Source organism: Desmodus rotundus, chromosome 1, assembly GCF_022682495.2.
Source record: "Desmodus rotundus isolate HL8 chromosome 1, HLdesRot8A.1, whole genome shotgun sequence".
Lineage (NCBI taxonomy): Eukaryota > Metazoa > Chordata > Mammalia > Chiroptera > Phyllostomidae > Desmodus > Desmodus rotundus.
In genome coordinates this window covers 163,613,963-163,627,825 of record NC_071387.1, presented here as the reverse complement: position 1 = coordinate 163,627,825, position 13,863 = coordinate 163,613,963, and the positions used below count along the sequence as shown (strand labels likewise).

At 35.1% G+C, this 13,863-nt stretch overlaps 1 protein-coding gene across 2 annotated transcripts in view; it reads right to left on the bottom strand.

Annotated features, from left to right (window-relative positions):
- Positions 1–13,863, bottom strand: part of AP3B1 (adaptor related protein complex 3 subunit beta 1) — a 243,083-nt gene that overhangs the window by 193,992 nt on the left and 35,228 nt on the right. For both annotated transcript variants that reach the window (XM_045197878.3, XM_024563519.3), the window contains exon 4: positions 438–533. In XM_045197878.3, the coding sequence (XP_045053813.2) occupies positions 438–533 (96 nt within the window). The remainder of the gene's footprint in view (positions 1–437; positions 534–13,863) is intronic.

Sequence of the window (13,863 nt, the reverse complement as noted above, 5' to 3'; positions counted from 1 at the left end):
AAGAAAAAGGATTAATAAATGTTTATTTCTCTGAATAATGTTTTCATAAGAAAAGTAATGGTTATAATTCTTGTTCATCACTTACTACTAACCATGCTAGATTTTTTAAAATTTCATAATAAATTGGCAGAGATCATAAATTTTACCTTCCAATAAAGTCATGTCCTGTCTTTGCACACTTTCAACAATTAGTTTGTATAATGATGAAGAGTTCTTTGATGCAAGATAATGATACAAACTGAAACATACAGGGTTAAGGTCCAGTTGGTTACCTAAATTATTTTCTAAGGATATTGAATAGGCACTGTGAGAGGCCTTTTAACTCTTTGAAATCACTACCGTGCCATTTAGTGAATTATTGCTCCACTTCTTTAAATGACACACCTTCAACTGTGCAGACACCTTGTAGCTCTTTGCCTATTCACTCTATTACTTACTTTTAGAGCTCGCTGGAAAGTACTTATGGACAAGAGTGCCAGGTCCTGCTGTTCTTCAGCATATCGAACCAGGTAAACATATACTAACTTCTTGATCTGTAAAAATAAAATCATTTAATCCTAGCCAGAGTGAAAATTAAAAGTCAATATTTTCTATACCAAAATCTACTCTTAAGTTTTTTGAAGTAAATAACTAAGCCTGGTCATAGCTTAGACGGTAAAATAAAGACATTACACAGTGGGACAAAAGTAGGTTTACAGTTGTTCATATAGAAAATAACAATAATTTTTAATACAATAATCATATAGAAAATTAATAAATAACAATACAAGGATAAATGCTGTGCTTCATGTATTCACAACTATAAACCTACTTTTGCCCCATCATGCATATTATAGAATAATAAATGGTAACAGAAAAGCTTGTGAAATAAGAATTTTAATAACCCAATCTATAATAGTAACATCCTACCAAGGTGTCCCTGAGCAAAACTCATTTAAGAATATTGGAATATTTACTGAACTACAAAAATATTTTCAAAATGAGGGATACAAATAACACAAAGAACTTGGGTTATACCCACTAATAATATAGTAGGTTATGATATGTTTCCTCATCTGTCAAAAGGTGCTGAAGCTCCAAATCGGTTTCTATGGTAATATTCACATTCCAATATACATTACATGGTATCTTCAGCTAACTAAGAATATTGTGTGACAAAACTTCCAAAGGTTGGAAGTGTGTTGAGAAAACTGTTTTTAGAGGCAATTTAATCATTGTTTATAACAAAATTATGATAAACAGAAAAATTGAATGAATTTGAGTTGAAATTCATCAACTGCCTCCTTCTGGCACTGCTCATAGCCCATATCTCCCTTCTCAAGTATCTTCAAATACCACTCCCTGATTGACTTCCTTATGTATCAGCACAGTGCATGCCAAGGTTTATGGAATCTTCAAAAAGCATAGGAAAGGGGTGGACATTGTTACAAATTGCTGGAATTGATGCTGAAAAGGAAAGCCATTGCTACACTGGGCCACGTCTGATATCATACTAACCAATCTGGACTACTTTAAAGACAACTGCCATGGCCTCCTTCCCAGGCACTCCAATTTCACAGCATAGTTTTGAGGTCCTGTACCATCCTTCTGCTCCCTCTGAACTTACTCCAATTTGTTTATAATTCTTTCAGTGTGGCATTCCAAACTAGAAATTAAGGTTAAGCAGAACAACTAGTTAAGACTTTGTTCCAGGTTAGGTACTTCCAGTGATACAATACACCTTCTTCAAATGTACATCTGACTAAATCAAGCCATACTTGAATAATTGTCCTGTGAGTTTTCTTCCCTTTAAAAAAAGAGCAAGGTCTTACATTTACCCATAGAAATGTTCAATACCCTAAATTCAACTCCTCACAGCACCCTAATTTTAGACCTTAATTTGCAATCTGACTTATTTTGCTGCTGTTTACAATTTCATGAGCGCAAGCAAAAACTTAATGAACATACTTTCTACATCATCACTTATTAATAAAAATGCTAAACACACTACCTTAAGTTGATATCAATCCATTCCTCAATACTATATAATAGGGGTATAGGTAAAAGTAACAAAAAATTAATTTCCAATTACTCTTCAGTGTTAAATGAATCCATAAAATCTTAAAAACAGAATCTACAATCCTTAACTAAGTACTCAATACAGTCCAAAATCTGGCCCAAAATTCCTTCTACTCAAACAGGAACAGTCCCCAATATCTTGCACATTTTTTCTCAATCTTCACTCAGATTACACTCTACATTTCCCCAATTTCCACTAATCAAAATCTTCCCCCAAAGCAAAAATAAAACAATAAAATGTCCATTAACAGATGAAGAGTAAAATAAATAGAGTGCCATCCACACACTACACTATGCAGCCACTATATAGAATTAAATAAATCTTGCATATTGAAAATATGTCCTTGTAAAGTTTGTAAAAGTGCAAAATAGTATGCATTGTATCTCACTTCTATATTTCTTCACTTCTGTATTAATAAAAAATAAAAAATAGGTACACACAGTGTTTTATCAATCTAAGATAGACCAGATGTACTGTTATGTTATATCATAAATCAAAAAGAAAGGAACAACAACAAAAAAAAATCCCTGCCAATTATAGGTCACTATCATTGTTAAGGTAAGTCCCAATTGCAGTATCAAAATAAAAAACAAATGTCTTAGAATGGACATATTATGGTAATTATATCAAATACTTACAAATAGCCTTTGTGCCAGGCATTGTTCTATATGTTTTACTTAGATGACTTCATTTTATATTTACTACTCAACGAACCTGTCGTATTATTCCTATTTCCCAGGTAAAGAAACTGAAGCACAGAGAGGTTTAAGTAACTTCACCAAGACAGCACATTTATTAAATAACAACCAGGATTCAAATCAGGTTAAGTGTAAAAGTTAAGATATCAAATGGTAAAATGTTAACAGTAATTATCTGTGGGTGCTGGTATTAACCAGTGAACTTCTTCCATCTTTACAACTTTCTATATTATTTAATTTTTAATATGAATATTAATTTTGTGTTCAGACAAAACAATTAAGATATTTCCACATTAGGATTGAATCTCATTTTTTCAGACATCCTCCAAAACAAAAAAATAGTATTTTCTCTGATTATAAATCCACTTTAAACAGTTTTATTATTTAAAAAGTCTCAAACTGAAAATATTTTTGGGACCTTAGGAAGATAGTTTTTTCTGTAGTGTTGGCAATGTACAGCCATCAGAATTGCTTTAAACCTGCTCAATAGATCAACAAAAACTCAGCTAAATGAACAAGCTTTTGCAAGTCAACCAATCTGAGACAACAGCCCTTAGTTTCTGAGCATTAGCCAATCAGGAAAAACTCACTCCAAAACAACATCTCTGAGTGCCAACCATCAATAGCAGTCTCACCCAGGTGACCTCACATCTACATACGATACCAACCCACTTAGGCCCCTGAAAGTCCAAGAACCGTTTTTGTTGTTTGTTTATATGAACACTTTAAATGATCACTTGGAACCAATGACCTTACATGAAAATACAAATGGGTACCAAAACTATGTGTATATAAGTGTGTAAGATTAAGATAGCAACCAAATGGTCAAAAATATACCAATGTTTTAGATTTTTTAATGGAAATACAAATTTTAAAAATTTTTTAATTACAGTTTAAGAAGCACTCATCTAATTGTTTGAGGTATAAATGATTTCCCCCCCAACCAGATTTTGAAGTTCCAAGGATTACAATGCCAAAAAGCAATTAACATTTGCAGTTTCACTGACCTATAGCAGTATTTCCAGTACCTATCACATGCCTGGCATATAGTAAGAACTCAATAATTATTGGCTGAGCGCAACATCACAGCCCGATAGTAGGCTGAAAAAAATTAAGACATTTCCCATTAGATTGCTACATCTATGATCTAAGTTACCATCAATGATTATTAACCCACATCTATACAGATGTCTAGAAGGACACCAATACCCTATGAACAAATGATATGGATTTCAAAGACTGCCTTGAAAGTCTTTAACTTGTAGAGTTTTAAAAAATTAATCATATAGAATATTCTTTCTCCTTACTAATTACATTCAGATCTCAGTCTACAGTTCTCTGAAAAGTTTTGAAAGAAGAATGGGTTCAAGTCCATCCATACTTCATCGTTTTGTTTTCTTAGTAATACCTTTATTTACCAAGTAACTGGTATAGCCAATTTATAAAGCTGAATTATAAACTCCAGAATATATCCAGAAGTTTATATTGGCAACACTGAAACATTTAGATCCACAGCTGAGCTACTAGGTATTGCTATAATTACTCACTATTACAGAAGGATTTTTGTGACTGTTACAGCAAAAAGCATAACAATATTAAATCACAGAAGGTTGCTAAACACTAAATTTGTTCTACTTCTGTTATAAGAACCGATCAATATTGACCACAAGAGGCCTATGCACTGACTGGCTGCAGGTGTGCAGAGAAAACCTACTTTCCCTGAAACCATTCTGTGACCAGAAATGGGAGTACTTAAAGCTCCGTGACTACACCATTTTCTGATCAGTTACTTTCATTCAATGCTACAACATTCCTTGCTGTACAGCTAATCATAGCAGAGCCCCAGTAGGCTGGAAAAACACAGGCAGATCTGTTTAATTAGTTTATCAATACAAGCACATCAAACTTCATGAGTTATTGACTAAACCTTTGATTATTTTTGTACTATAACCACTGATTGCTTACTAGGTCACATTTTGCATCATTTGACATCGAATGGCAGATGACGTATAGCTCAACTGTGTGTCTAAGGCAGCATGTACTTGTAAAAATGAAATTTTGCACTTGATAGCAATAAAACATCAATCAATCCTCTGAACATAAATTTTAAGAAGCTTCTGTCAGTTTTCCCACAACATTAGAGGATTATGCATGTTTCAAAAAGCTAACAAGGTATTTCAAGAACAAAAGAAATTCAAACAAATACACCAGTAATTATGTTTAAAGGAACATTTTGTTTCAAAACGTTAGGCAGTGTACCAGGGTCTGAGTGTAAAGGAAGAAGATAAACAAATAGAAAAGTACTACTATTGTAACTATCTGAAAAGTATAAACAGCTTTGAATTAACAATAACTAGCTCGGAATTTTCTGTTTAAAACAACAAGATTCCAAGTTCAAGGAGAACTAGTTAACTGACTACTGATTTCTAAGGACTTAGTCACTTCTACTCATATTTAAAATAAAAAAATTTATACCAATGTCAGCTGACTCCCCAAAGGACAGCTAATACCAGATTTTGATAAGAGGTCAAACTAAGGTAGAAAAGGAAGAATCATCAACAGAAAGAATGTCTGTAAAAGGAGAATGGTCTAAGACTGGTTCTGAAGCTGAGCTACTTGGCTTTGGACTCTTACTCTTTCGTATACTAGCTGTGTGACCTTGGTCAGATAAATTAACCTTTCTGCTATCTTGTCCTCATAGACTAAAATGGAATTGTATCATAAAACAATAACAAAAAGATAACTAGATAACCCTCCCTCTCACAATCTCTGGAAATTAAACAACATAAATCTAAATAATCCATGAGTCAGGACTCTGGCCAAGATGGAGGCATCGGTAGATACACGATGCCTCCTCGCACAACCAAAAGAAGGACAACAAAAAATTTAAAAACAAAAACCAACCAGAATTGACAGAAAATTGAACTGTGTGGAAGTCCCACGACCAAGGAATTAAAGAAGAAACATTCATCCAGACTGTCAGGAGGGACAAAGTGGGCAACCAGGGCAGAGAGGGTGCAGGGCAAGGCAGCATCTGGTGGTGCCACATTTGCATGTGGATAAACCAGGAGGAACAACAGGAAAGCCAGACAAATGGAGCAACCCAGGGTTCAGGCATGGGAAAAGAAAGCCTCAAAACTTCTTGCTGCAACCTGTGGGGGTTGCGAAAGTGGGAGAAACTCCCAGCCTCACAGGAGAGTTCACTGGACAGTCCCACAGGGTCTTAGAACACACACATGCTCACCCACCCAGGAATCAGCACCAGAGGGCCCAACTTGCTTGTGAGTAAGGGAAGAAGTGACTGAAAGCCAGCAGTGAGCCGAGCAAGTGGCATTGTTCCCTCTCTGACCCCTCCCCCACAGAGAGCACTACATTGCAAAAACCTGCATTGCCCCGCCCTGGCAAATACCTAAGGCCTCACCCCTCACTATGTAACAGGTGCACCAAGATAAAGAAATATGGCCCAAATGAAAGAACAGAGCAAAACTCAAGAAAAAGAGGTAAGCAACAAGAAGATAGCCAATTTATCAGATGCAGAGCTCAAAACACTGGTAACCAGGATGTTCACAGAATTGATTGAGCTCGGTCGCAAAATGAAGGAACAAATGAAGGCTACGCAAAGTGAAATAAAGCAAAATATACAGGGAATCAACAGTGATGGGAAGGAAACTGGGACTCAAATCAGTGATTTGGAACAAAAGGAAGAAATAAACATCCAACCATAACAGAATGAAGAAACAAGAATTCAAAACAATGAAGAGAGACTTAGGAACCTCCAGGACAACTTTAAGCGCTCCAACATCCTAATCATAGGGGTGCCAGAAGAAGAACAAGAGCAAGAAGTTGAAAACTTATTTAAACAAATAATGAAGGACAATTTCCCCAATCTGGCAAAGGAAAGAGACTTCCAGGAAGTCCAGAAAGCCCAGAGAGTCCCAAAGAAATTGGACCCAAGGAGGAACACACCAAGGCACATCATAATTACATTAACCAAGATGAAAGATAAGGAGAGAATCTTAAATACAGCAAGAGAAAAGGAGAGAGTTACCTACAAAGGAGTTCCCATAAGACTATCAGCTGATGTCTCAAAAGAGACCTTACAGGCAAAAAGGGGCTAGAAAGAAGTATTCAAAGTCATGAAAGGCAAGGACCTACATCCAAGGTGACTCTATCCTGCAAAGCTATCATTTAGAATGGAAGGGCAGATAAAGTGCTTCCCAGTAAGTTCAAGTTAAAGGAATTCATCATCACCAAGGCCTTATTATATGAAATGTTAAAGGGATTTATCTAAGAAAAAGATCAAGACTATGAACAGTAAAATGACACCCAGCTATCAACAACTGACCCTAAGGAAAAAACAAAACAAACTAAGCAAACAACCAAAACGAGAACAGAATCACAAAAATGGAGATCATATGGAGGGTCATCAGAGGGGAGGTGGAAGGGGGAGAATAGGGGAAAAGGTACAGGAAATAAGAAGCATAAATGGTAGGTACAAAATATACAGGGTGAGGTTAATAATAGTAGAGGAAATGGAGAAGCCAAAGAACTTAAATGTACAAAGAACTTATACGAACTAAGGTGGGAGAATGCTAGTGGGAGGGGAAGTGCAGGGTGGAGGGGAATAAAGGGGATAAAAAAATAAGACAACCATAATCCCATAACCAATAAAATATACTTTAAAAAATATGAATAAATAACACTCCATGAGCCAAAAAATCATAAATATTTTTATGTGAATGACAATGAAAATAAATTAAAATTTGGAAAAAGCAAGTAAAGCAATGCTAATAGGATAATACATAATATTAAAGGTTTTCATTGATAAAAAGATTTCATGTCAAAATTGACAAAAAGATATTCTTGTCAAAATATCACAAGAAAATAATAAAACCCAAATCAAGTAGAAGGATGAAGTATAAAAGATAAATAAAACAGTTAATGATATATCAAAAAAGTCAATGACATAAAAAACAGAAACAAGAAAATTGATAGAACCAAAAGCTGTTTTTTTAAAGATCAATAAAATTGAGAAAGCTCTAAATCAATCAAGAAAAAAGAAAACAAAAATTATCAATATCAGGAATGAAAGAGGAAACATCAATGGGGACGATACAGATATTAAAAGGACACTAAGGGAATACTAGCAACTTAATGCCAATAAGCTGACAACTCAGATGAAATGTATAAATTTCTTGAATGACAAATTACCAACTCACATCAAGTAGAAATAGAAAATCTAAATAGTCCTGTGTTGAGGGTCCACAAGACCATCTTAAGGCTTGATGCTTCACCGGAAGAACTCAAAGAGCTCAGAAAGTTGTTATATTCAGGGTTATACTTCATTACAGCAAAGGTAAAATAAGCAAAAAGGAAAGGCATATGGGGTAAAGTCCAGAGGAAACCAGGCACAAGTTTCCAAGATTCGTCCTGCTAGTGGAGTCACATTAAAAGCTACTGAACTCTTCAGCAACAATGTGTAACCATAGGTACAAAGAGCTGCCAGTCAGTAGAACTTGATTATGACAGATGTGTCCAGCCTTTTTATTAGAGATCAGTCATGTAGGTGCTGTATGCCTAGCCTACGTACACTGTCATCAGTATGTATGACATTAGTAACTAAAGATCCTGACCAAGCAAATTTTTACTATAAATCACATGTTTAGCATAAACAATTTGACAAGCTGGTATACCATGGCTCAAGACCCAACACACACAAAATACTCATCAGACAGAACGGTCCAAGAGCTCAGTTTGCCAGAACCAACCAAGGGTCAGTCATAAAAACAGACCTTTCTTGGGAATGTACAACTTGAATTTGAACAACCCAAGTCACTGTTTCCCAGACAGGCCTATATCAAGTAAATAATTTGAATTCAAAATTAAAAACCTTCCTATAAATTAAACTCCCATGCCCGGATGAATACACAGTAAAAATAAAATAATAACCAGCTAAAATAAAATACCAATTCTACACATACCCTTTCAGGCAACACAGGAGAAACACCTCCCAACTCATTTATAAAGCTGGTGTTAACGTGATTATCCTGGTATCAAAACCAAAACCCTTATAAGGAAAAGAAAAAAATTCTTCAATAACATACGGATGCGAAACTCCTTAACAAAAGTTGGTAAATCAATTCTAACAATATATTAAATGGTTAATACAACATAGCCATGAGAGAGAGATTTATCCTAGGAATAGAAAGGATTAACAACTCAAAATCAAATCCAATTAGCCACCATATGAAGAGAATAGAGAAAAATCATAGGATAATTCGATAGTTATAGAAAAAGCACCTGACAAAATTCCAATCTCATTCATTATAAAAACTCTCAGCAAACTAAGGTTGGACGATTTCCTCAACGTGACGACAGGCATCTGCCTATAGCTAGCATCACATTTAATGGTAAAAGATTCAACGCTTTCCACATCAGAAACAAGGTGAGGGTTACCACTCTCATCATTCTTATTCGACATTGTAGTGCAGGTATACTCAATGCCATATGACAAGAAAAAGACATATAGAATAGAAGAGTAAAATTGTATTTCTACATAATATGACATAATATGACCATAATAAATGGTCATATTATGACTTCGCTTAGACTTAGCGAAGTCTAAGAAATCTATAAAATAGATATCAGAACTAATAAGTAAATCTAGCAAGTACTGAATCTGTATGCTAGCAATGACCAATTGGGAAGTGAAATTAAAAGGATAACACTACTTGAAAAAGCCTTTGAAACTACTAAAAACTAAATTTAACAATATATGTAAAGTTTGTATGCCAACAACTACAAAACACTGCAAAGGGAAATTACAGAAGATCACGTTCATGGATTTGAAAGACAATGTGGGGAAGATGGCAATTCTCCCCAAATCGGCCTATAAATTCATTGCCAACAATATCTATCCCAAGAGGCTTTTGAAGATACCAGGATGCTGATTTTAACACTCATGTAGAAAGGCAAAGGACCCAGATTAGCCAAAACAAGGTTGAAAACAGAACAATACTGGAGAACTTACACCACCTGACTTCAAGACTTACTATGACACTACAGTACCCAAAACAGTGTGGCACAGGCATAAGGATACACACATATATCAGCGAAACAAAAAAGTTCAAAACTATACTCACATTTACATGATCAAGAATTTTTCACAAAAGTGGCAGAGTAATTCAATGAGAAAAAGATACAGTCTTCTTAATAAATGACAGCAAAACACCTAAATATCTGGGGAGAAATGAATCTCGAACCTTACCTCACACCACACAGGCAATCTAATTTGAAATGTAAAGAGTCAACATGCAAAGCCAGAGACTGCTTTCTTTAGAAAGTCTGCTTACAAACTGGCCCTGACTGGTATATGAGAATTTGAATTTCAGGGGCATTCCCTCATTCCCTAACTAATTAGGGTGGTTTACACACAAACAATATAGTTTGCACTAAACATGTGCTCTTCTTCTGGGACTCTGGAATTTAGGTACATGCTAAACAGTTAATCCCTAAATGAAGAGCCCCCAGTGAAAGAGCTGGGTACTAAATCTCTAACGAGCTTTCCTGGTAGACAACACCTCATACATTTTGTCACAATTAAAGATGGAAATATTATTTGTCACTGGGAAAAGCACTAGGAAAAGATTCTTGGTAGTTTGCATCTGGTTTCCTCTAGATTTTGCCCTATGTACCTCTTCTAGTACCAGATTTTGTTAGGTATCTTTCTCTAATAAATCATAACTATGCATGTGACTATGTCCTCATTCCTATGAACCCCCCCCCCCGGTGAATCACTGAGTATGTGGGTCATCGTGGGAACCCCACCACGACATGGATCACAGGCCTAAACATCACAAAGAAAAATGTTCAACTTTTAGAACCAGGAGAAATCTTTATGACATTAGATTAGGCAAAAATTTCTTACACAGGTCATAAAATAGCCTGAATTATACCTAAAAAATCAATGAAAAGGAATTTATCAAAATCAAACACTTGTTTTTTAAAAGACATTAGAAAAGAAAAAAGAAAGACACAGACCAGGAGAAAATAAATAATAGTAAATAACCATCTAGCTGACACACAGCTTTTGTCAGAATATATAAAGAATGTTTATACTTAAGACAAAAAATTAAAAAGAGGCTCAAGACTGGAACAAATATTTTAGAAAAGACAGATGACTGACCATCAAAATCATGAAAAAATGCTGAGAATCACTAAATACCCAGACAATGCAATTAAAGGCACAATAAAGCTACCATAAAATCTTACGAGATCAAGTGTTGGAAGGGATATGAACCAACTGGAACTCTCATGCACTGCTGGTTGGAGTGCATACAACCACTCTGGAAAACTATATAGCACCGCACTATTCCCTAAAAATTAAATACATACTTCCCAGAAAATGCAACAAATCTATTCTCAGATAGTTACCCAAGAAAAATTAAAATATATGTCCACACATAGCGTTTAATTCAATCCAATTATATTTCAACTGATAAAGAAATTGTGAAATATCCAGATTACAGCAAAAAGAAACAAAATGTGAATACATGAAACAGCATAGAGGAACCTCAGTTTCCTAAGTAAAAGAAGTCAAACACAAGTTCCACACTGTATGATTCGATGGGTAAGAAATTCTAGAGTGACAAAACCATAGTGACAGAAAGCAGGCAACACCATACACAAAAATCAACTCAAAATGGATCACAGTCCCATATATAAAAGCTAAAACTATAAAATTCTTAGGAAAAAGACAAATATTAACCTTCATGACCTTGGGTTGAAGATCAGTTTCTTAGATATGACACCTAAAGCATAAGCAAACAAAGAAAAAATAGACAAATTGGGATTCATCAAAATTAAAAATGTCCTTCAAGGGACAGTATCAAAAAAATAGAAAGCACACAGAATGGGAGAAAATATTTGCAAATCACGTATCAGATAAAAGTCTAATATTCAGAAATATAAAGAACTCCTACAAATAAACAATAAAAAGACAAACAAACCAATTATAAAATTGGGAAATGATACTAGACACTTTTCCAAACATGTAAACTTGGCCAATAGATGCTCAAAAAATTTTTATGCGGTAAATGTGAATCACAATTTCAAAGGTGGAAATAAGATGGATACCACATCACAGTCTGTGGAATGTCTACAATCTAAAAGACAAACAATAATTTTAAAAAAAGAAAAATGGTGTTGGTGAGGATGTGGAAAAATGAGAACTTACATACATTGCTGATAGAAATGTGAAATGGTATACCCGCTGTGGAAAGCAATTTGGCAGTTCCTCAAAAAGTTAAACATAGAGTTACCATATGACCTAGCAATATCACTCCAAAGCATATACCCAAGAGAAATGAACACTGTGTCCACACAAAAACTTGTCCAGAATGTTTAGGGCGGCATTATTCAGCATTATTCATTCAGCAGCAGAGCCAAAAAGTAGAAACAATCCAAATATCAATCAGCTGATAAATGAATAAATAAAGTGCAGGAAATCCATACAATGAAATATTATTAAACAATAAAGAATAAATAATATTTTTAAGCAATAAGGAGGCATGAATAGGAAGGATAAATACTACAACATGGATAAACCCTGGAAACATTAAGTGAAAGAAGCCAGACACAAAAGCCACCTATTATCTGACTTCACTGATATGAGATGTCCAGGACAGGCGTATCTATCAGGACAGAAAGTAGATAAATGATTGCCCAGGGCTGGGGGATAGGGAGTGACTGCTAATAAACACTTTTTTGAGGTGATAAAAATGAGGAATTAGATGGTGTGATTGTTGCACAATTCACTGAATTGTGTACTTTAAGAAGTTTATGACATGTTAATTACATCTCATGTATTTTAAAAGATGACTGAGTTCAAAGCAAAAATAATAACCATATAGTTAGGCTGTTTTAGCACATTTAGAAGTAAAATGCATAATAACGGGAAAAAATGGGAGGGTGCAAATGAAAATTGATTGTCACAAGGTTTTTAAAGCATATTAGAGTGGTACAGTACTTTCCCCTTATCCACAGTTTCACTTTCCCCAGTCAATCATGGTCTGCAACTATTATGGAAAATTCCAGAAATAAGCAATTCATAAGTTTTAAACTGTGAGCTGTCTGAGCAGTGTAATGAAATCTCACACCATCCCACTCAGTCCTGAGCAGGATGTGAAATCATCCCTTCATCCTGCGCATCCACACTACACAGCTACCCACCCGTGACTCACTCAGTACCCGTCTCAGTTACCAGACTGACTGTTGAAATATCTACAACAGTGCTTGTGTTCAAGTAACCTTTATTTCACTTAATAATGGTCCCAAAGCCATTCACACACCTTTTTATTACAGTACATTGTTGTAACTGTTCACTTGTACATATTATTAGTTACTGTAGTTAATCTCTTACTGTGCCTAATTAAACTTTATCATAGGTATGTATACACGGGAAGAAAACATGGTGTACACAGGTTTTGGTACTATCTGTGGCTCCATGCAACCACTGGGGGTCTTAAAACATATCCCCCAAGGATAAGGAAGGACTAGTGATATGATATGATATTTGAAAGTAGATTGTGATAACTTAAAGATGCATATGGTAAGCCCTGGTGGTAGACAGACTGCAATAAGTTAAACACATACACTGTACAAGTACATCCTAAAGTAAGCGCCTCCCAAATACGTAAACAAAACAAAGAAATACAGCTTCAAGGATATTAATAATACTTGATAATAAGTGAAAAGACTCCCTGTATCCTTAAGTTCCACCTGTTATACTCCATTTACACGCACCTAAAACACTGCCCTGATGTTACCAGGTCCTTGAAAATATCCTTCAGTGGAGACAGTTCCTTTTTCCAAACTCCCCAGACTCAAAAAGAGGACCAGGCGTATTTGTTATTCTAACAATGGACAAGCAGGAGGCACGGGTGCTAGCGTTTTGACTTCCACGCAGGTATCACTACTTCCCACTGAGTAAACATACCCTCCTTAGAATCAACGAAAATCTAGTGATACTTAAATATCTTATGTTGCATTTCAAGTAAGTAAAGAGCATATGATTCTTTCCAACAAAACAAATCATGAAAATTGTGA